This window comes from Embiotoca jacksoni, unplaced genomic scaffold (genome assembly GCF_022577435.1).
Source record: "Embiotoca jacksoni isolate LCO1_2020_lvr unplaced genomic scaffold, fEmbJac1.0.p SCAF_45, whole genome shotgun sequence".
Lineage (NCBI taxonomy): Eukaryota > Metazoa > Chordata > Actinopteri > Embiotocidae > Embiotoca > Embiotoca jacksoni.
In genome coordinates, this window is record NW_027185398.1 from 1,681,342 (window position 1) to 1,704,048 (window position 22,707).

General features: G+C 41.7%; 1 protein-coding gene across 1 annotated transcript in view; it reads right to left on the reverse strand.

The window, feature by feature from the left end:
• The window catches only part of htr4 (5-hydroxytryptamine receptor 4), a 113,591-nt gene that overhangs the window by 21,809 nt on the left and 69,075 nt on the right, over positions 1 to 22,707 (reverse strand). Inside the window, exons 5-6 of the mRNA XM_069169475.1 lie at positions 13,975 to 14,128; positions 9,929 to 10,503 (exon numbers count right to left, since the gene is read on the reverse strand). Coding sequence (XP_069025576.1) covers positions 9,929 to 10,503; positions 13,975 to 14,128 — 729 coding nt within the window. The remainder of the gene's footprint in view (positions 1 to 9,928; positions 10,504 to 13,974; positions 14,129 to 22,707) is intronic.

The window sequence follows — 22,707 nt, forward strand, 5'->3', positions numbered from 1 at the left end:
TAGAAAACAAGTATTCTGCTCTGCAGCTAAACATGGAGACGCATGGAGACGCATGGAGTCGCATGGAGACGCATGGAGTCGCATGGAGACGCATGGAGTCGCATGGAGACGCATGGAGTCGCATGGACACGCATGGAGTCACATGGAAACGCATGGAGTCACATGGAGACGCATGGAGGCGCATGGAGACACATGGAGTCGCATGGAGACACATGGAGTCGCATGGAGACGCTGCTGCTCGTGTTCTTAAACATCACCATGCGCTGCTTCCAGAAGTTTTGATTTGAAAATGTCATTTGAAGGTAATAACTTGTTTTTATCCTCATACTGTCTTTAACTCTTTATCCATCTCGCACCGTATAATGATCAGACAGAGAGTCCTTCACACTCAGGATAAACATTACTTAACTATACAGCATTCAGCAGCGTTCACGAAAGGACACGACCTTCGAAAGAGACAAAATCAGTGATAAAACTGAAAAGCTTGAAAAATAAACTCTACGACAACAAATTCATCATTTCTGAACAAAAACAAATTAAAGGTGTTGTTGGAGTTTCCTTTCAGATTTCTGGGTGTTTTTACTATTTTTCTTCAAACCAATCAAAGACAATCAGCTGCGATTGGCCCAGAGCGGATCAACAGTGAGGTTACACGCACGCACGCACGCACACACACACACACACACACACACACACACACACACACACACACACACAGGTTATGGAAAATAAACAAAAGAAGATGGACTGGTTTTATCAATACTACTTATCTCTCAAGATCCAGCATCCTGCTCACAGCAGACACACATTTCTTCATCCATATTTGTCCACCCTGTACACTGTAAAACTTCAGGATTTAAACCACTGCATCCCCTCAACACCTCCCCAGTTTGGACCAAATGTGTGACAAAAAAAACAAAGAAAATAAAAGTAGAAAGTAAAATACGAGGAAAGATTTTCCTAACGTGACAGGATTGTTGTCTTATGGCACAAATGACACCTGGCATTTGAAAAGAGTTAATTTAATAGGAATCAGCATCATTGTTTGTCTTTCTATAATTCATAGAGATGAAAGGTGGGAACAAACGGTATGTTTGTGTGGGGAAGTCTGTGTTTTCCTGTGTGTGTGTGTGTGTGTGTGTGTGTGTGTGTGTGTGTGTGTGTGTGTGTGTGTGTGTGTGAGGCAGCAGACTCACTTGATAGAGCCTTGAGACGCTCTAGACAAACAGCAGCTAGACAGGAACTGGTCTGGTGTTGCAGAACCAGAGCAGCAGCTTGGAGGCAGAGGAGCAGCCACTGGAGAGACAGGAGGAGGAAGAGGAGGAGGAGGGAGGAAGAAAATATCAGGTGGCAAGTGCAGCCGGTGGAGGAAACAGGGAAGGAAAGAAATGATATGAAGAGGCAAAAAAGAGTAAAATGAGAGCCGAAGGGGATACAACACCAAAGAGGGAAGATGACAGTCAGCACAGAAAGAAGAAATCAAGGAAGGGAATTCAAACAGTGAGAAAGGAAACAGGAAGGATGGATCAGTGGAAAGAATAAGGGGAGGAAACAAAGTCAAGAAATAAAGGGAAAGATTAACAAAGACACAACAAAGGAAGGAAGGAAGGAAGGAAGGAAGGAAGGAAGGAAGATACAAAAATAAATAAAAATGAAAGGAGCAGGAGGGAGGGAGAGAGAAAGGGAAAAACAAGGTTAGTTTACACCCAGACGACCCATCAGACAGCAGGCAAGACAAGACTACAGATTGTGTGTGTGTGTGTGTGTGTGTGTGTGTGTGTGTGTGTGTGTGTGTGTGTGTGTGTGTGTGTGTGTGTGTGTGTGTGTGAGAATTCTAACTGAGGATGTCTTCATTATAAAATAATAATAAAGGACACATTCACACAACATTGCACGACGTCTCTTTCCTTTCACAGAGCCTGAAGTTTATGGATGGTTTTTTTTTTTTATGAATTCTACGATACTGAAGCAAAACAAACGAGATCATTTTCCAAAACGATTTGTTGCCTCGTTCAGGAGGAATCGGAAACCTGTTGGCGACACTCGTTCTTCCATTTGAAGTTGAAAGTTCAGTCACGTGATGTGAAAAGCGAAGATAATCGGAAACTTCAGGAGAGGAAACTTCCTTTTTTTTAGGCAACATATGGCAAAGTAAAAGATCATTAAAGAAATGTACCAAAAAAATATGTCACGACGACTTGTTCCACCACAACCAGTCGATCTCCTTTCATCACACTCTGTTTTGGTCTTTCTACATTCAATCTATAGTTCACACACACACACACACACACACACACACACACACACACACACACACACACACACACACACACACACACACAAACCATGTCCACATGAAGACACTCAGCCAGTGACTTTGTGAAATTCTGGCCCAATCTGTCCCTTCACGAGCTCGACCCAAATCTGTCGGCTTCTGATCGGGGGGGCGTGGAGCTGGACTGTCGCCGTGACGATCCCACAGATTTTTACAGAAATCCGACATCAACAGGGACCGAAATACTGAAAAAATTCTGTTAGAGGACAAAGAGCGAGACAAATTATAGAGAAGACCAGCAGCTCAGAGAGGCTGAGAAAAGGAAACGGGCTGAGATATCCAACATGGAGAGACACAGCTGTCAAAGTTAAAGGGACTCTACCGAGGTTTTCTTTCTCCCCTATCATCAAACAAAAGTGTTCATCGATGAGCTCTAACTGAAAGTATTGTACTGTATTTTCCCAGCGTCCTTTGCTATCTCGGCTCGTACACACACTGGTCTGTGAAACGGGTGAAACTGCACCCCCTGCTGTCCAAAGTTAAAAGCAGCACTTTGACAGCGGAATTTTTTTTTTACTCAATGGGGTTTATTTCATGCACATAAAGTCCATTTAAAATTTAGATTTAGATTATACCATCTGGTTACACACAGTTTGCAAAAAAAATCGGATTATTTGGGTCTGTACGGGCTCAAGGATTTTGGATTTGTCTTTATTTTACTTTTTAACTAACAGCTCGACTTTAAGTTTTTTAGCTTGAGTGTTGAAAGGCAGTTCATTTTTTTGACCTGAGATTGACCCCAGCGTCCCAAAACTTGATCTTTTAGATACAACTTTTTAAAGTTTTGCAGTTTCCACTCAGCGCGGCGTGTCATAATCCGCCGTCTACGCCACAATATTTTCACGCAGATCCCGATATTGAGCGTGTGTGGGATGTTTCGCCGCATTTATTTTGTTGTGAGCTCGCGGTCGAAATTCAGCTGACGGTATCGCAGCGGCATTTAACCCAACAGCCTGTAGGCGATGCTTCCTGTTAGGATTTTCTCTGTTTGACTGTGTTTATATCTCAAGACAATGCAGTCCAGACAAACACACACACACACACACACACACACACACACAGAAATATGCAGATGTTTAGAGTGATGCAGAAGCAAATATAGACTCTGGAATGAAATTTGCAAAAATACACCTTCACTCCACATCACTTCCCGTCCTCTCAGACAAACACACACCTGTTATCTCCCTCTCCTTTAATCCTTTTGCACAAGTGCACATGCAAATATACCCGAGCTGACACACACACACACACACACACACACACACACACACACACACACACACACACACACACACACACACACACACACACACAAGTGGGCACAGTGTGTGTGGTATCGCTTCAGGTCCGATAGAAAGAAATAGAAATAGAAAGAAAGAAAAAGGAAATGAAAGAATCCGAAAGGAGCGACATTAAGAAAGAGACAGCACAGAGGAGGAAATATGAGGGACGGAAAAATGTAAGGATGAAAGAGACAAAACGAGACGAAGGGACAAAGCAAACCAAACTGATAAAAGGGAATATTTCCAAACTTTCTGGCCATAAATGAAGCAACATAATCAATAACCGAGCCTAAATGACCAATTTCTCCTCCGATATGTTTGAATTTTCTCATCAGATGTTGTAACCTCCCTTTGCGGACACCTTCCTCCTCGTCTTCTGTCATACTTACTCCTGCCACTAGAGGGAGTTGTTACTTGAGGTCATTAAAACAAAAAACAAAAAACAGAACCACGTAAATTCCCTGTAAGAAAACCTCATAAGGTTTAAAAACACGTCTTTAAGTGGTTTTGATGCATTTTTAATGCTCTTAATGAGCATGCATCATTTTGTGCACCTATGTTTTGTGTATTCGTGTGTCTGTTGCCTTTAGTTGTTTAGTTGACCTCCTATTCTTCTTCTATGACCTTTGGAAGTGAAGCACACACACACGTATGTCCGTGTGTATTTATTGTATCTGTGTGCGTTTGAACGTGTCTAAACCCTTTTGTCTGCACAGCAGCAGCAGGCCGAGTGGCGGCTGCATATTTTCAGCCAGCGGTAATATTCCCAGCTGGAGGCGACGCCGGTGAATAATGGAGAGGAGCTGCAGTTTTGTTCTGCCAGTAAAATCCCGACCTGCCGAGCGCGATAACATTTTTACATCCCCGTACGAAACACAGCGGAAACGCTTCCAATCATCACCTGTGCTAAACGGAGGATCCAGAAACGAGGCGCTCTTCGATTTTAAAGCAGCGATGGCGAACTGAAACGGGAGAATACATAGAAAAACAGCAGCTACTTGAAGTTTCATATCACTTCCTCAAATTTTTTATTGTTCCTTACAAATAATCATTTCGAAATAAATCATTCGACAAATTCATTATGAAAAGTTCAGAAGTGCCTCGAGCTTAATAACTACCTGCAAATCTTTGTGGCTTTATCGCCACGCTGTAATTACTTTTCAAAGGCTCCATTAACAGGAATATTTGGTTCCACTAACTTTTACCAGTTTTCTTTGAAAGGGAAATGATTTAATCTCGATTGAGTCGCCGTGGCGACGGGTGGCTCTGATTTGAAATCTGCACAGTTTTACTACATGAGTGCAGCGTCGCCAGAAACGAGGCTGAATGGATTCTTTGTCTCTAAAATGGTCCTAAAATTTCCCTCCAGTCTTCATTTTGTTCATTCAATCATCCAAACCGGGTCACAAAACGGAGAAACTCACAATTTACAGTCAAAGGTCAAGATGTGCAAATAAATAAATAAATAAAACCTAGAGCAGATACTTCATTTTATATTTCGCTCTTTTCTTTATGTTTTAGAAGCTTTTCTGTGCTCGTTGTGTTTTATTTTAGAAAACATTTAACGCATTTGATTATAGGTCTGATATGAATTTGGTCAACAGCATCATTCAAATGTATTTGTCACATAGACATAACCTCTCCTTAAATAAGATGATGCATTTAAATGAGCTGCTTTTCTGTTCGATGTAAAACGCTTAAGTGCTTAATTCATTCCATCTGAAGAGACAATTAAGGTCTAATTGGAGTACAGAGTGATTCAGTGCTTTTAATGTGTCTCAGAGAGAAATTATATTCAGCTGTAGATCTGCGCTTGTGTGTTTGTGTTTCGTTATGAAGCAAAAATCATGTTTTTTACAAAACAAAAGAACTTTTTATGTCCTAAAGAAACATGAAAAGAAAATTACATTAAAAAAAAAATATATATATATATATATATATATTTGGTCTGATACTTCATTCAGGACAAGTGCTATTTAAACTTTAAAGCACTTTTCAAATGAAGATTCAAAATATATAAAAACAGCATGTGGGATTGTAGCTCGTAAAAACATGTTTTGAACTTTAACACTTGTATTGTGCATCAAGAGGCTGAAAAGCTGTAATAATTTGATTTTAGAACATTTTCTTTTCCTCCTGACTGTTTTTCTGAGTTAAAGGTCCTTTATATTTCCATGAGTTTAACCACCTGTGTTGTATTACATACCAAGCAGTCACCGTAAAACACGCCATCTCTCGCACGGTACGACACATGACGGAAACGCGAAGCTTTTAAAGTACACGGACATCAATCATGTTTCCTGTAGTTTATAGAACTGGAGTTACAGAGATCCTGTTCAAATATATGGAGAACAATTTTCAGATATTACACTTTGAACCTTCCTTAATCTAATTTATTTGGCATTTCTTCTTAATCTTTTCCTCTTCACAACCCCATCTCCTCCTCATCTTCTTTTTCCTTCTTACCCCACATTTCTTCTTCTTCTCGCTCTTTCTTCCTTTCCTAATCTTCTGTCTCCATTCACCTGCTTCTTCATCTCTTCCTCTCTCAACTTTTCAGATCTCCCCTTTTATTTGTTTGTTGCTTTTCCTTCCTCTCCTCTTGTCACTCCTTCTCTTCCTCAGATTGTGAAGAATTGCTCCTTCGATACAGTTTGTTCTCTCCGTGTCGACAGGCTCGAGACGTAACACATGTATTTGTGGATTTCAGTATATTTGATATTGTATATATACATAATATATATTTTAAGACGAATAAAAGATGCCATGTGCTTTATTTTGCCTCCAGACTCTCCAGCTGTTAGAATCCCATTCACAAGTTTTTTTTCACAGAACAAAAAGAAGAAGCTTCTTTTCCGTCTATCTGTCAATTACACGAATGAGTCACGACCTTTTTAAAGAGCTGGAGATGAGCTGTGAAACGGAGGGTCAACGGGGAACACGCTCCAGTCTGAGTGAACGCTTCTAGAACCGGACCCGTTCCCAGAAGGCAGCGGAGTCACGGCGCCGTGTTGTACAGCGGCGGCGATAGTTTATATTGAGTGACGTTCGTGTTGCATTCGGGTGCCTGATGCAACTCTGTAGAGTCCAACGTCAGTAAACAGCGACCGTAACGGCGTCGGGGTGCCTGGGAGGGCGTTGCTGTTTGAGTTGTAGGGTGATAAACGAGAAGAGACATCAGCTGTGAATTCCCTCAGACGTCAACGGGGCAGTAAATCCCCCCCCCCCCCCACTCTCCCCCCACCCGCCAATCACAATCTGATTACCTCGCTGATTCATGTTTCAGCTGTCAATCAGTTGAAAGTAGGAAATGCTAACAACTGATTTAAATGAACTCAGTGAGCACGGCTCGAAGCTAAATTAATTTCCGACCACACTGCTAAAAAAATAACAACAATAATGTCTCTGTTGAGACATTATTTGCTGATGCGACATTAATTTATTGATCCGCGTCTGTTGTGTTCTGTCTTTCCAGCAAGAATTAGTCACCAAGACGTCAAACCCGCAGAAGAACTTCCAGTTGGTAGCGTCCTCTTTTATTAAACCATTCTCCTAAAAAACGAACGCTTGAAACTCAAAAAACTCTTTCTCTGAAGTTCCCACGGTCTACATTAAATGACGATCAACAAAAGAAGTCTTGAAGCAGCACGAGATCACAGCTATGCTAAATATCTAATAACATCCTCACTTTATCAATATCAGCCACGATTATGTCTGTTCACAGCGGCCTTGCACATGTAACAGTGTGTGTGTGCGATGAGGCGTCCGCTGATGTGAGCAGCAGCTCGCCGAAGGCTTTGAACAGACCTTCAGCTCTGCAGGGAGACTGGAACTCGGACTAATACACGTCTTCCAGCGAGCAGCCAGAGACCCTCTGAAGTCCAGAGGTGTCGGCGCACCGCTGAGTTTCTATCAATAGCACACCGGGAGGCGTAATGAGAGCGTGTGCAAAGGGAATGTACAAGGTGTAACTGGTGTCTCGTAGAGCTCACGCAATTATCGTTGAATATAGCGACGAGGTAAGATTCGCCGACATAATGACTTCTATCTTCCAAAGAGATGGATTACTTTTCTTTAAAAAACACATAACATGCACTGCTGGAAAAAACAAAATCTGTCTATGGGGGGGGGATGCTGGTTATCATTAGTGTCCATCAAAATGTTTTCCTGCAAAGAGCTTAGCCGTTCTGCTGCTGAAGTCATAAATACATTTTTCCTCCAAATTATTTGAAGATTGAATCATTTGTAAACTGGAATAATTCACGTCCTGAACACTGAATACGAAAGTATTACCGTTAAAATGCGGAGATGCAGAGTAATGTGTTTTAATGAGGTTAAACTGAAGCGCTCTTTTGTGCACCTAAAATTAAACATGGCATTTACGAGCAGGACTAATGTACGTTGACGGGGCTTGATCATGTGTTTTGTCTTTATAATGTTAAATACAGATTGACAAAAACACAAGAATACACATGTATTGTTGTGTTTTTGTCAATCAGTTTTTATCTAGTTGTTTACTCTATTTTAGCATTTTATTTAACTTGAATTTTATTGATTTATTTGACTATTTACACGCATTTTAATTGATTTTATTAGTCGACATAAAGGTATTCTTTATTGTAGTATCTTATTGAACTCTAATTCCTATCTCCAGCATTTCCTGGTTTCCTTTTCTCCTGATTTTACTGAGTCTGTTTCCTCCAATGGTTTTATTTATAGCATAGGATGGTGATATATGTGTGTTGTACAAATAAAGCCTGATTGATTGACGGAAGACGAACCGGATGTCAAGAAAGTCGAGACTGTTTTCTTTGGTGAAAAACTATTTAAAGTCATTATTACTAACGCTTTTATGTGAATAAAAACAAATCTGCATATGGCATTTATTGTTCAGGGTCAATCACACACCACATGTTTATAAGTTGTATTTAAATTGGTTCATGGCCCTGTCACACTCCTTCACTCAGACATGGAGAACATTAATATCCAGTGACGGCCATCATGAGACATCATTTCAACTCGTGTATCATTTTCGTGTTTAATACAGTGTGTCATCTGATTAACTGGCTGATTTATCCCTGAGATGTAAATGTGACAAAATAATTTATGTTATTTACAAGCGACGGTGTTGGAAAGGGCGTAAAAGGATGAGCGATGAAGCTCTGGAGACGTGAGGAGGTTCTGAAGTTACAATTCCCAGTGGAGTCGCAGGTTACTGGAATATTTCTGTAATTTCTGTACGCAAGAACTCTTCTTTAATCGCCCCATGTTGTACGCATGTGTTATCACATACGTGCACGATTACTTAATCCTCCCAGCATAAACAGGCCGCGGTGTTACGTTTGTCATCGCTGAATACAGATTAGATCATCCTATTAAAGACGCACAGATGGAAAAAAAACATGAAATATTCAGCGGGCTACTGAGGAGCACATGTTAGACGTCACGGCTCTTATCGCTGTGAAACATGTGTTCGACGCTCACAAGCACTAATAGGTTGGGAGAGTAATGAGTCAAGGGCATGCTGTTGAAGGCTTATTAATAGCGATAAAGTCCTCTAACGCACCTGAAAACAAATCATTGTCCTTCACAATGGACTGTTGCTGCTTCCAATTTAACCCCACTGTATGCACATTATTCAGGAAATGTCTGCAGTAACAACAGTATGCAGGGCAGTTGAAGGATAAAAGGCTCCCTATGTATTCTGTGGGATGACTACTTTAATCTCTTAGTTAAAATGTGCTCTTTGTAAGAGAAAAGCTCAGATTTAAAGAATAAAAGTGAACAATTAAGAAAAACGAGTACAAATGGCTTCATACCACCATATGTCTTACATTAAAGCAGCCTTATACTCTAAATGTTTGCAAAGTATTACAACTATTTGCACATAAAACTACACTGTAAAAAAAAAAAAAAAAGTTAAGAAAACTAAAAACAAATACTGCAACCAGCTGCAAACTTGTTTTCACTTTACTCAACTAACACATAATGTGTTATGTCAACTTGTGTTGAGAAGTTTAACCAAAGTGCTTCCTTAAGTTTGTCCAACTTAAAATGACTATTAACTTTACAACTAGTAAATATTAAGTTTTCTCAATTTATCTATTTTTTACAGTGTACAACCTTGTTTGTACGAGGTTTTTCTCACAATCATTACTGTGAACCCAAAAGTTGACTCTAATAGCAACAAACATGACCTTTTGTGACATAAAAAAAAAAAACAACCAATAAACGTCCACTGAGGGAACTTTTTTCAAAGGAGTGCAGCTTCAGCACCAGACCCGACACCACCACGACTTCGAGGACTTACTTGAGCACATGTGTGGAGCCGTTGATCTGCGTGGCGGTGCAGGGGGCGCTGGACCCCAGGATGGACGGCCGGCGGTACCGCTTCCTCCCGCAGCACAGGATGGTGAGGAAGGCACGGCGGAAGGTCTTGTTGAGGAAGGCGTAGAGGATGGGGTTCAGCATGGAGTTGATGTAGCCCAGCCACAGGCAGGCGGCCCACAGCTGGTCGGGCACCGTGTAGTCTATAAAGGGGTCCACCACGTTGGTAACGAAGAACGGCGCCCAGCAGAGACAGAAGCACCCCATGATGATGCACAGGATCTTCGCCGCCTTGGTTTCAGTTCGCATTCGGTGATTGCGTTGGTGGACGGCGGAGTCGACCCCGGCGCCGGAGGCGGCGGCTCCTCCCGCCCGCTTCAGAATGCTGATCTGCAGGGCGTGAGCGCGGGCTGTGATGTAGATCCTCTGGTAGGCCAGCATCATGAGGACCAGAGGGATGTAGAAGGCCACCACCGAGCAGGTGAGCGCGTACGGCTTGTTGACCATGAAGACGCACGACGTGGAGTTGCTCCCTTCGCTGTGGCGCCGCTCCTCGATCTGGTGAAAGACGGCAGGAAGAACAGTCAGCGGACGTGATCCTAACTTTGATCGTGAAATTCTCACTGCTGAGATTTCATTTTGTCAAGACGTGAAATCCCTTTGATGCTCCATGCACATCACAACACCAGATTTTGGGATGGACACAAAAATAAAATAAAAAAACAGAAAGAGAAAATTACTGTTTTTAGAATCTTTCCATTAATGGGGAACCAAAATTGAATTGAAGGCATTTTTTAGGGTCCATTGAAATGTATTACATCAGTATTTATTCAGAAGCTATTGGAAATTTGGTTCTTGGGTGGATGTGTTAAGTTCAAACATGCATAGACTTTAAAATGACATTTGAATTAAGTGAAGGAGGTGATGACTGTGTTCTGAAATTATAGTCTTAATAATCAAATTATAAGATTACGCAACTTGTTTAATTGTATTGAAAATTGCTATTTAACCTTCTCTACTATTGGTGAGTTTAGATGAAAATGGTGTTTGTTATGCAGTATTGCATAAGGTGGATTGTAAAATCATACCCTTCATAATTGTACATGTATTCTTGCAGTTTTTCCATTAAGGACAATGATGTGATATTTTGTAGACACTAAAAATGTATAGAAATCCATTCAGCATGTGGCAAAAAAAGTTTGTTAAAACTCTTATAATGCAGCAGAGAGACATATAAGTCAAGATGGTGAAAGGACATCTAATAGTGTACAATCTAGTAGTTAACACAGCCTCATTGTCTTCTGAGCGAAAGATGTAAATCAAATCAAATGCAATTAAGTATTAAATGAGTAGAAGTAAAAACAGAATTCATCGTGGAGAGTAAAAAGTAGAACAACGCTCTCCGACTTGTCCCCAAATAACCAGCAGAGCCAACAGGACCGCCGAGCAGCTTCGCCATGGAACACCTCCAGACTTTACAACAACCTGCTTTCAAATCCCACGTTCCCCTCGGCGGAGTGTGTGTAGTAAAAGTAGAACACGTCTCCGGGTCGACGGAGGCTCGGCACGCCAACGTTAATCACACTGAAGTCCCGTCGCAGACTCTCTCCTGCTATCATCTCATCTCTGTAGGAAACTACAGCTCAGGGCGATGGCATGAATAATACAGAAGAATCCGAACGGATGAACGCCAGCCGCCCCGTAAAAAAAAAAACGAGTCTGGTTTCATGAATGTGTTCGCATATTTAAGTGTGAGGTGTTCTGTATGTCTTCATGTGCTGAGGTTATATTATCTCCTGCTTCAATGCACACAATCATTAGAACTAAGAGGAAGTAAAACAGGACAAATCAGGTGAATTCAGGTGAGGAGCGACCAGGTGGGTTTTCTTTGACGTTGCTGGTGGTTGTGTCACCGTGAATTGGTCCCCCAGGGTCAGACCGTCAACACCGAGTTCCACTGGGACCATCTGAGGGAAAACATTCGCTGCAAACCCCCTGAACTGTGGCGCCGTGGCAACAGGGTTCATGCTGCCCACCACCCTGACTCGCTTGATTTGTCTCTTGTCTGACTTGTTTCTGTGTTCCCCAAAACTGAGACACACAATTTGATGTTTCTCTGCTCAAATTTCAGGTCCGTGGTGACATCGCAAATGTTCACAAATTAGTGGTCACAAAAAACGTGCGGAACTTGATTCAGCGACGTCACTTGGAAAGCTTCCCTCGGATCCATTTACATTACTGTTCTCTAGAAAAACTTTAAAAACACTGAATCAAGGTTCGTTGGCATGCTGGTGCAAAAATCCCGTGAATCCAACATTTCCATGAAGTCATCGTACTCTAATTTTCGACAGCCAATCTAATACAAGCAGACAAACGCCATATAAGGTCTTTGGCAAAATCTCGGACAGTTGCTGAATTTCTCTCGTCTCGTGGTTCATCGATGTCGCAGCGAATTCCAGACACAAAACTTAAAGTCACGCAGGACACCAGCAGACTTGTTGACTTCAGTGATTTGGAGTAAAAACCACAAACTTTTTCTCTTCCGCGAGTGTTTATTGCACCAAATCATTGACACGACGGAGACGTACCTGCTGTACCGGTCGTGTCTCTGCACCCGAGTTGTTTTGCTTGCTTGGTTGAGTTTGAGTTTGTGCCAGAACCGACTGGTGACTCCGAATATTCAACAGTTCTAATTGGACCCGCAGGAGAGCCGCCAACTTCACACTGATGCTCAACTTTTGTTTGAGTGTGTGTGTGTGTGTGTGTGTGTGTGTGTGTGTGTGTGTGTGTGTCTACCACAGCTGCCAACCTGAGCCAGCCGGTCCTCCTGTTGACAGTCCGCTCAGAAGTAACTTTAGCTGGCATTCAGATGAAGGTGAACAGGGCTCTCTCTCACACACACACACACACACACACACACACACACACACACACACATGCTGTCATGTGTGTTTGTCTCAACCTCCACCTTCACGCTTCACTTTGCTTTGTTCTTTCAATTCATGGTTTTCTTTCTTTAGCAACTAATTGACGCAAAATTTTATTCACAAATTTGTGTTAAAGACGTTCTAGATGGTCAGTTTGAATCTTGTCTATTGTCTATTGTTTATATGTTATATATTATCTATGTCATATAGTAAATGTTTATTGGAATACATTATCTGTTAGGAATCCACGAGTTTTCAGCCATTCAAATAAAGAGTGATTTTGTTTTTATTCTGAGGGGAAGGAAGAAAAAAGTCTGAAAACTAGAAAACTAAACCTTTTAGATTCGTCTGAAAGCCTCAGAAACATGCGGATGGACGTTACAGTTGGACAAAATGTTTCTTTCTTCTATCCGTGATCAGCTTTTTTTTCAACCTCAGATTCTTCCTGCTAAAACATTGTTCCATCAGTGTTTTCTTTTTGCATTTTATTTCTGTTATATCTCTGTTTTAACACCTGAATACATTTTCCCTCGTTTTTGAATTTTTTGCATTCTTGTTTGCACCAGACGCTCGTAACACTTTTACAGCGAAGTAAAGGAACTCCACGTCTGTGATGTCAGTGGCCTTGTCCTTCTGTCTCTTTGTCTTGACGCTGTTGATGTAGTTGCCATAGCAACACAGAAACAGTGTCTCTTCCCTGTTGTAAACAATACTTCTCAGGCCTACAATTCATTTTTTACGGCATGAGAACAGTGTTGTTGTATTTTTTTTTCTTCTGTTTATGCAAAACCCATTTTGTTCAACTTCCTGTTATACTGTTGTTGTTGTTGTTGTTGTTGTTGTTGTTTTTATTATTGCACTTTTTTCTTTTTGTCTCCTCCAGATGTAAACATTTTCAGTTTACATCAGTGTGCTATCAATAATAAATTTGCATCTACTGTTGAGATATGAGGGATTTTTTGGGCTCCATTTCCATAGAAAAACAAACCCAGGCTCAATTAGTCCTCCCCTCACACACACACACACACACACACACACACACACACACACACACACACACACACACACACACACACACACACACACAGGCTGCAGTGCTCACCAGGTGGTCGATGCCGATGCTGTTCCAGCCCTGCATGATGGGCAGGAAAGAGATGAAAGTGGGAATGACCCAGCAGCCACCGATCATTAAAGTCACTCGCGTGTGTGTCATCTTGATCTGGTAGACCAGAGGCTGGCAGCAGATTGCGTAGTACCTGCAGAGAGATGATGATGATGGTGATGATGATGATAGAGAGGGTATAAATATGATCAAATGCGTTTGATGCATCAGGCAGGTCATCTGTGAATCAGAGGCAGCCAGCAGATAAAACGCTGCCAAAAACTCGCAACACTGTTTTGCGAGCAAAATTGTCAGTCGGATACAGAGGAGCAAAAAGAACAAACAATAAAATGTCATCAACAGAACTGAAGCTGCCAAACAACTGAATTTTTTTTTTAAGTTGAATGAAAACGTTGATAAAAGAAAAGTCAGACGGAAGAAAAACTTGTCTTTTTTGATCAAAAACAAATCTTGGAAACGACAGATCGTGGCATTCTTGTTTCCGTGAGTTGGTCGTTCCTTTTTTTACTTTTCTGTTGTTTTTAATGAAGAAAAGCAATGATTTATTTAAGCATTCAATACTACATCATGAAGAAAAACGCAACCAGCCGAGGACAAAGACTGAAGACACAAAGAGTTTAAACACTTATCTATTTCTGGTGTTTCTTCTGCTGTCACTCAGTCCCTCTGCTTTTGTCTCTCTTTTCAATTTTAAATGAGCCCTCTTGGCAGGACAGAGGAGGCTCGCTGCCAACGCATTTGCAAAAATATGCTAACCACCAATAATTTAGCACTAGAAGGTTTTTCAAAAATCACTCTCCCCCTTGTGTCTCTGCCCATCCTCTGTCTCTTCTTAGTCCTTCCTTTTGTTCATCTTATTTATTAGCTCACTGTCTGCACAATTATTTACATTTTTTTGGTAATTTATAATTAGCAGAACTCATTGGTCTTTTTTATTCGGTTGCCTTCTTTCGCCATTCGTTCTGCTGTTATCTCAGCCTCTGACGATATTACTTTTGTATCCATTTGTTTTCAAATCTCAACTAATTTCTGCATCCCTGAACCTCCATTGAAAACGAAATGAAAGACCACATGAGCTCAATAACGGTCTTGACACCATCACAGTCCAACTGTGGTCTCATTTCCGGACACAGGAAGTTCAGTTTGTCAACTCCAGCACGCCGTCTCTTGTCCTCCATAACGGCAATAAAGCTTCTGTTGGAGAAACAAACACTCTCTTTCATTGTATGCATCTGGCGGTGACAGTAACCCTCCCTTTGACAACAAGTACACAGCATATTGGATTTCAAGTATTGTTTTTTTGTTTTTAAGTGGAACAAAGCTGATTTCCGATGTGAATGAACAGAACTGGAAAAACTAGGCCGAGTGGGTGGAATATAAGGAAAAAAAAAAAGTTATCCTTCTTGCAGACCCGTTTCTATTGACCGATTTTTCCTAACTTTCTTCCAACTCGTTGCCCTTCTTGTTGCACACATGATTCCCTTTAATGGTAAAACAGTTTGGACTTAAACATCTGCCAAATAGATACACTGGTCCACTTTGGTAAAACGTGAAATAGACACGCTTTGGCTTGTCTAGGCGTGATAGTTTCACGTTTTCTTGTAGTGAAAAATGAAACCTACTGCATGCATAGGGCCATGTGATTTACAGGACAATGAAACTTTTTGGAAAAAAACACATGGTCAGGATTGGGACGAAAACAACATGACTGGGGTTAGGAAAAAAACAACAACTCAAGAACGACGTTGTCACCTCCTGGATTCAAACCTCTGATCATGCCCCTCCTACCTCCTAACACGGGTGAAAAATGACCTTTGTACTTGGTCACATGATCCTTTGTTACGTTTCTTTTACGTGTGTAAATTTCACACTTACAAAAAGTGAAACTGTCCCACCTAGACTGCCCAAAGAGTGGCTATCTCACGTTTTACTGTGGTGGACCAGCGTGTCTATTTCACGCTTTGCTGTGATACTGGGTTAAAGGAAACAAATGGACCCAGAGGTCCGTTTGTTATTATTTTTTTATCTCTGTGTGTCATTATCTTATTTAATGCATAACTCAGTCACTGCATAACACACACACATGCAGACTCTGAATTTGTTTCATCACCGTGTGTGTGTGTGTGTGTGTGTGTGTGTGTGTGTGTGTGTGTGTGTGTGTGTGTGTACAAACATGATATCAGACACCACAGCAGGAACCCTCTGTGCCCTGTCAGGCAGTGATATCACTAAGACGACGGTGGCACCAAAGTGGATGAATGGAATTGTTGGAGAAATACTGTGAATGAACGCCGGGAGAAGGAGAAGAGCTGAAAGAAATCGACTGTGGACAGAGAGGAAGAAGAGTTATGAAAGAAGGAGGAAGGGAGGAGGAGAGAGGTGATGACAGGCAGTAAAATAAATAGGGAGCAGGAGGAAAAGTGGAAAAAAAGGAGGAGGATATAGAGAAGGAGGGCTGGAAACAGAAGAGGGAGGACAGAAGAAATTAAAAGAGGACGATTTATCATTTTACAGAAAAGCTCAAATGACAGCGGGCGGCATCACTGACTGTAACAAATCCTCTACATCTGCAATTTCACCTGCCCTGGTCAATGACTGTGTGTGTGTGTGTGTGTGTGTGTGTGTGTGTGTGTGTGTGTGTGTGTGTGTGTGTGTGTGTGTGGACACTGACCAGAGCTCAGGCCTGTTCCAGTGTGATAGGAAACAGATGAAGTCAACTAAGCGAGTAACTCAGACTCAGATTATTCTCTAGCCTGCAGGGTGTGTGTGTGTGTGTGTGTGTGTGTGTGTGTGTGTGTGTGTGTGTGTGTGTGTGTTTAATTGAGTGTCCGTGTGCCGTTGCATGTTTCAGGTGGGACACCACATGTGTGTGCATGTGTCACGCTTCAGGCACATCACACATGACACGTGTGCACAGCTGCAATTAGCTTGTTACATGCAATTTGTGCATTTCCACCTGCTTGTCTGTCTGTTTATGACTTTAACCACATGATTTGATCACATTTCTTTCATATTTTAAGTTTTTTATTTTTTTATTCTTCACATTCACACAAAGTACTTACTTTGCACTTAAAAAAATAATTACTGCAACTTTAGAAAAAAAACAACATCCACATACTTTATTAATCAGGAGAAAGTCTTGCTTAAAAGTTTTGAGGTCTAACCCCCAGCTTCTTCTCCACGCTGGCTGAATTTACACTTTTTTTTTTCGAACCTTTGCTTATCCTCGCAGGCTTGACTGAACACTGCTCTGCTGCTGCAGTATTACAGCTAATCCCGTTTATACCTCCGTCAGTCACCGCCGTTAGTTTCCTGCTTCCTCTGCTATGATCCCACCTATTTGCAGCGCATGGCATTTTCACAGCCATCAGTAATTTGGAGTGTGTGTGTGTGTGTGCGTGTGCACGTGTGCGCGCGCGTGTGTGTGTGTGTGTGTGTGTACTGTGTGTACTGTGTGTGTACTCTGTGTGGTCTGCACGTGCTGTGGCATCAACAAAAAAAAAAAGGTCAAGAGGCACTTTTCTATTTGAATTCCCCAAATAGTTGTGTTTAAAGGTTGCAAATTGATTCTTTGAGTGCGGATGTGGTCTAAATGACACAACCCCCCCCCCCCACGCCCACTCTCCATCTCCCCCTCCTCCAACCCCCTCCAACACAAGCATGAATCTTTGCTTTGTGTGAGTACAAATACCCAGAAACCCACAAACACACACACACACACACACACACACACACACACACACACACACACACACACACACACACACACACCAATACACAGTACGCATGCACACTCTAAAAGCTTGAATGCCTACAAAGGCACGTGCACAACGACATGCACACGGACCTGAGTACGATTAGAAGCAGACGTGGCACAGTTGAATGGCAGCTTGTCCTGACCGAGGGCACTTTAAATGTTTCCCTTTGATCTGCAAAATTATTTCTCTCTGTTTACTTCTGACATTTTTATTCAGGCATTATTTACATAAAGTTTGGCTTCAGAAAACAGCCAAACCCAAAGTATGTCGTTGCATTTCATGTTCAGATGCTGCTGTGGGATTTTTTATTTTTTTTTGCCATCGGAGGGCTGCAGCTTCAAATCTTCAACACTGTCTGTAAGAAGCTTGCTCGATAAAGATAGTTTGAACTACTCAGGACAGATGCTGCGTTCAAATGTAACTCGTGAGCTCGTGGTTTACAACTTGGGGAGTCGTGTGGAACCCAACGCTCAAGCGGTTTAGTCGCGAAAACACCAACATGGACGGCGTCTAGAAGCCACAGAGGTCGAACAACTCAGCGAGCTAACAGGGGAGGTGACATAATGCAGGAAATGCAAAGACACACAGGGAAAATATGAGGCCGTTGGGAAGATCAATATTTTCTTCAGACGTAGGTTATTATCTAAGTGATGAAGACAAACTCTACACGACTAAAATTACAATATATCAGCTTAATATCCAAACAAACATGAACTTCCACGACTTCTGTCATTTCTGTGAACGTCAGCGAACAACGTCACAACTCGTGCACATTAGCACCATCAGGATCCCCTCCAATGTCAAACTACTGTTGGTTTGGGGGATTCGCGCTGCTTTCAATTGGAACTCGAGAGCTTGTGGTTACGTGTATGTTTGCCGTTCAAGTGTTTAAGCTGTGGGAACACAGCTGCTCGGCAACATGGACGGCATCTAGAAGCTACAGAGGACAGAGGATGATGTAATGTAAAGGCATAATGACAAATGAGGCCGTTGGGAACTTTAATTTATCAAATTACGAAGGAAAATTCCACATGACTAAAATTGCAATGAAATCATAACCTGCAACTTCCATGGCCTCTGATATTTTTTTCGGGAAACTTTTGAGAACTTTGGATTTAAAATTAAAATTTATGTTAAAAAACATGAAAAATGGGGATTAAAAACCAACAGCGGGTTAAACATTCAAAATTCACTCATTCCAAACCAGGCCATACTTAAGCTCTTTCTATTTCTATTTTTTTTTCTTTTTTTCATCGTGCCTTCTCAGTCTTCTTGTTTCTGTTTCGAAGTTGGCCTCTTCACTGAATGCCTTTGTGTCGGAGCATCCTCCTCGTGGTGATGTTTCTGTTATTTTTAGTCTTAATTCATTTCTTTTCAGCCTCCTCAGCAGACAGTAGCTGAATGAGGAGCTTTATCCTGCAGCTGCTCACTTGTTTCCTATATGTTCTCTGTCTTTATTTCTGTTTCCTTCTCCGTTTCCTCTTCTTTTCTCTCGATATCACTCTCTATTCCTTCTCTTTCTCGTCTGTCAGCCGGGTCCTTAAAGCAGGAATACAGTGGAGGCTACAGATGTTCGTTTTCCTTTTTGTTTTTCTGAACTCTGCACACAAGAATCTTGGTTCTACTTTTTTTTAGCTTCAATATTAAAAAAATTTATATTTTAAAGCCCACGATATTTTGACATTTTGAGCAAAATAAGTGAGTAATGACTGAATTCCAGTTACATCTTGCTTCAAGTTTCAGTTCCCCTGAAGGAAAAACATGGTCCGAATTCTTGTTTGTCCAAATTCTTGTTTGTCCGAATTTACGCTGTCTGATTTCTGATCTTTTCCGTTCATGTCTTCGCCATGTTGTGTTTCTGTCAGCAGCTCAACAGAGCATTAATTTTGGGGTCAGGACATATTTTCAACGTATTGGATGCAGTGACAGCGTCTGACTGGAGTAAAAAATTAAAATAAAATGGCAGCATTCAAGCTGACAGTCTTTTATTCGTGGGTAGTAACAGGTTAGAAATGTTTGGGCTTGAGAGTCTCCCACTGTTTGCTTCTGTGTTTATGCCCTTTCCCTTCCAGCGATGCAGTCCACAGATGTCTCCTGTTAAGAGATTTATATTCTACAGAAATGTGTTGTTTTCTTTCTCGGTCAGTAATTTTCTTGTCTTGGTCTTTTTCCTCATGAATTCTGTTTTATTTGGGTTGCTGGAAGCTACAAATGACATTAACAGCCTTTCTTACCTTCCACCAACCTCTTTTCTGAAAAGTACAAATATGTTGGCAGAGATTTTTCCATCTGTCTTTCGCTCAGTTGACATCAGAAACTGATGCTTGTTTGTCTCTAAGAGCAGTGACTTGTCTCTATTGCACCATAAAGCAGTATACGGAAAATTGCCCATTTTGTGTCAAACTAAGGAAATGAGCAACAGAGACCCTTGAAATGCTTCGGCAAGTGTACGGTAATATAACTACAACCAGGTAGGTTGTTGCACCGTGAATTTGTCCCCCAGAGTCAGACTGTCAACACCGAGTTCTACTGGGACCTTCTGGGGCGTCTGACGGGAAAACATTCGCTGCGAACCACCTGAACTGTGGCGCCGTGCTAATTTGGGTTCCCAAAATACGACAAGGTGCTCGTTCATAGTGCGTTTCTTTCACGCATCACCACAGCCATCGCTCTACACATCTCTACTTGCTGGGTTTGTCTCCCTACAACTTCTGTATTCCAAAGATTTACTTACAAAAGTTATTGCCTCCTCCAGCTGAACTTTACTGGGTTTTTCGCCAACGAATAAATAGTTTCTCAACTTTCTGCCTGCCCATAATACTTAGTCCTCATCTACATGGACTGGCTGGCAGAATTAATGGTCCGAAAGGGTTCAGTATACCTTCAACTGCTTTGTATATCAAAAGCATCGACATCTGCTCCAAAAGAAGTTTGCTGCTTGCTAAATCACAGACGTGGGGATAAAAATATCTAATGGTTTCTACTAAAAGACAATTGGTGTTGTTCAAAGATGAAGATCTCCTTTCATAAACCACATCAAAGACACCTACGCTGCCCGAATACTTACCTGATTACGACCATTCATTTGAATTTATGCGCCGCTTATCATCAATCTTATTTGTGACCACAAGAAGACGGTGAGGCGGTGAAGCATAGCATCGTCCTCCAGCAATAATTAAATACACATCTATAATCTTGAAACAAACCCTCAGCAGAACTTCAGCTTCATCCTCCAATAAACAGAAACAGATAGTCCGACCAATGAAACACTCGGACCGGATGGGAAACAGACCGCTGCACAGTCTGTTGTAAACAGAAGTTTGTATATGCTTGCATGGATCTGTGTACATATGGATAACTATGCAGATCCCTGACAGTGTGTGTTTGTTCTCGCACATTTTTGCCTGCATGCTTCTGCCTTTCTGTCTCTCAGCATTCAGTTTGTATTCATGTGTTATAGTTTCTCTTCAAGCCCCAAACAGCAGCAGGGGTCAGACCTCGGGGTGAAAAGTGCTGCTTCTTTCGCCTGCCAAAAGCTGTCTGGAGGATGGATCTCTGAACTGCAGCTCTGCTCTGCGCTGCAGAGGTGAGACCGACGGGCTTTTTCTACCATTTCTCTTTTCTTCCATTCTATTTAACTTTGACCAAGGAAAGGTTCATTCGACTGTGAAGCTACTCAGGCACTAAAACTTGAAGGCACATTGAAGGTTAGTGGAAGAGAGGGATGTTTTTCTTTGACTTTCTGTCCAGTTTTTTTGCCATTTATACAGCATATTCTTGAACCTAAAGGCTGCTAGTAAATATGTTTACACACAAAAATGTAAAAGGGTTTCGAGAACCCATATGGAATCAGAGAAAAGCCCCCCGAGGAATCGTTTCATGTTGGTGCTTCAAAACAAATCAATGTCCAAGATTACAACAAATGTGGAGCAATGAAAAGATCAAGGAACACCTTCAAAGGGAAGTCTTTTACATGAAGACGCTCATCAAGCATATCTTTAAAGGATTTTTTTTCTAGGAAAGTAGCCCAAGGGACACCCAGTTGAAGGAATGGGAATCACTGATGATCTACTATCATCAGTAGTGGTGTGGAATCACAATAAACAGGATGAGAACCTGCGCAGTCAAGGTGCTCTTACCGAAGCTACTTAACCTTCGCCGTTCAATAACAACTTCGTGTGTTTGGTCCTGACTTGGGTCTCTGGGGCGGAAAACATTTCCCCTCTCTCAGTACGAATGGCAGACCTTGCTCCTTACCATGGCCTCAACAGGATTTATGAAAGTCAATTAAAGGACTCTTGAAATGTGGTAGAATTACATAAACAAAGCAAAGGTGAAATTTGCTTTGATTGCTGCCTTGTGCTCACAGCGGGAAACTGAATGTGCATGGATTTAGTCGACTGTTTTGCTCAAGCGGCAACCAACAGTGACGCCACCCATTGAACGGCCGTTATGAAGATTCGAGGTTCGGATATTGGCGCCATCTTGCTAGATCGGAGCGGTTTGGAGCAGGAAGTGACCATATTTGGATGAGCTGGGGGAGGACGAGCGGTGGATCAGATTGGAAACACGGGAATACTACGGCCCGCCTTCCAATAGCCGTAACCTGCACGCAGCACAGACCGGTCAATCAAACAGAACCGCCCACAAACATATTGGCTTTTTGAGGCTTATTTTCTAATTAATGACGTGAATATTTTCAGATGGACCGCCAGAATTTTGACTTTGGCTAACAACACCATCAAAACGTGTGAAAAAAATGTATTGACTTTGAACTTGATGAGATAAGTTGAATGGGAGTCTATGTAGCCGAAGCCTTTTTGGAGCCGACCTCTAGTGGCACTCGGTGGTATTGCAGCTTAAGGCACTTCCGCATCGGCCTCATTTTTCAGACCCTGAAGCTACGTCTACTTTTATAGTTTTGCCCTTGGTTTTTAATTTTTTACTGAGGCTG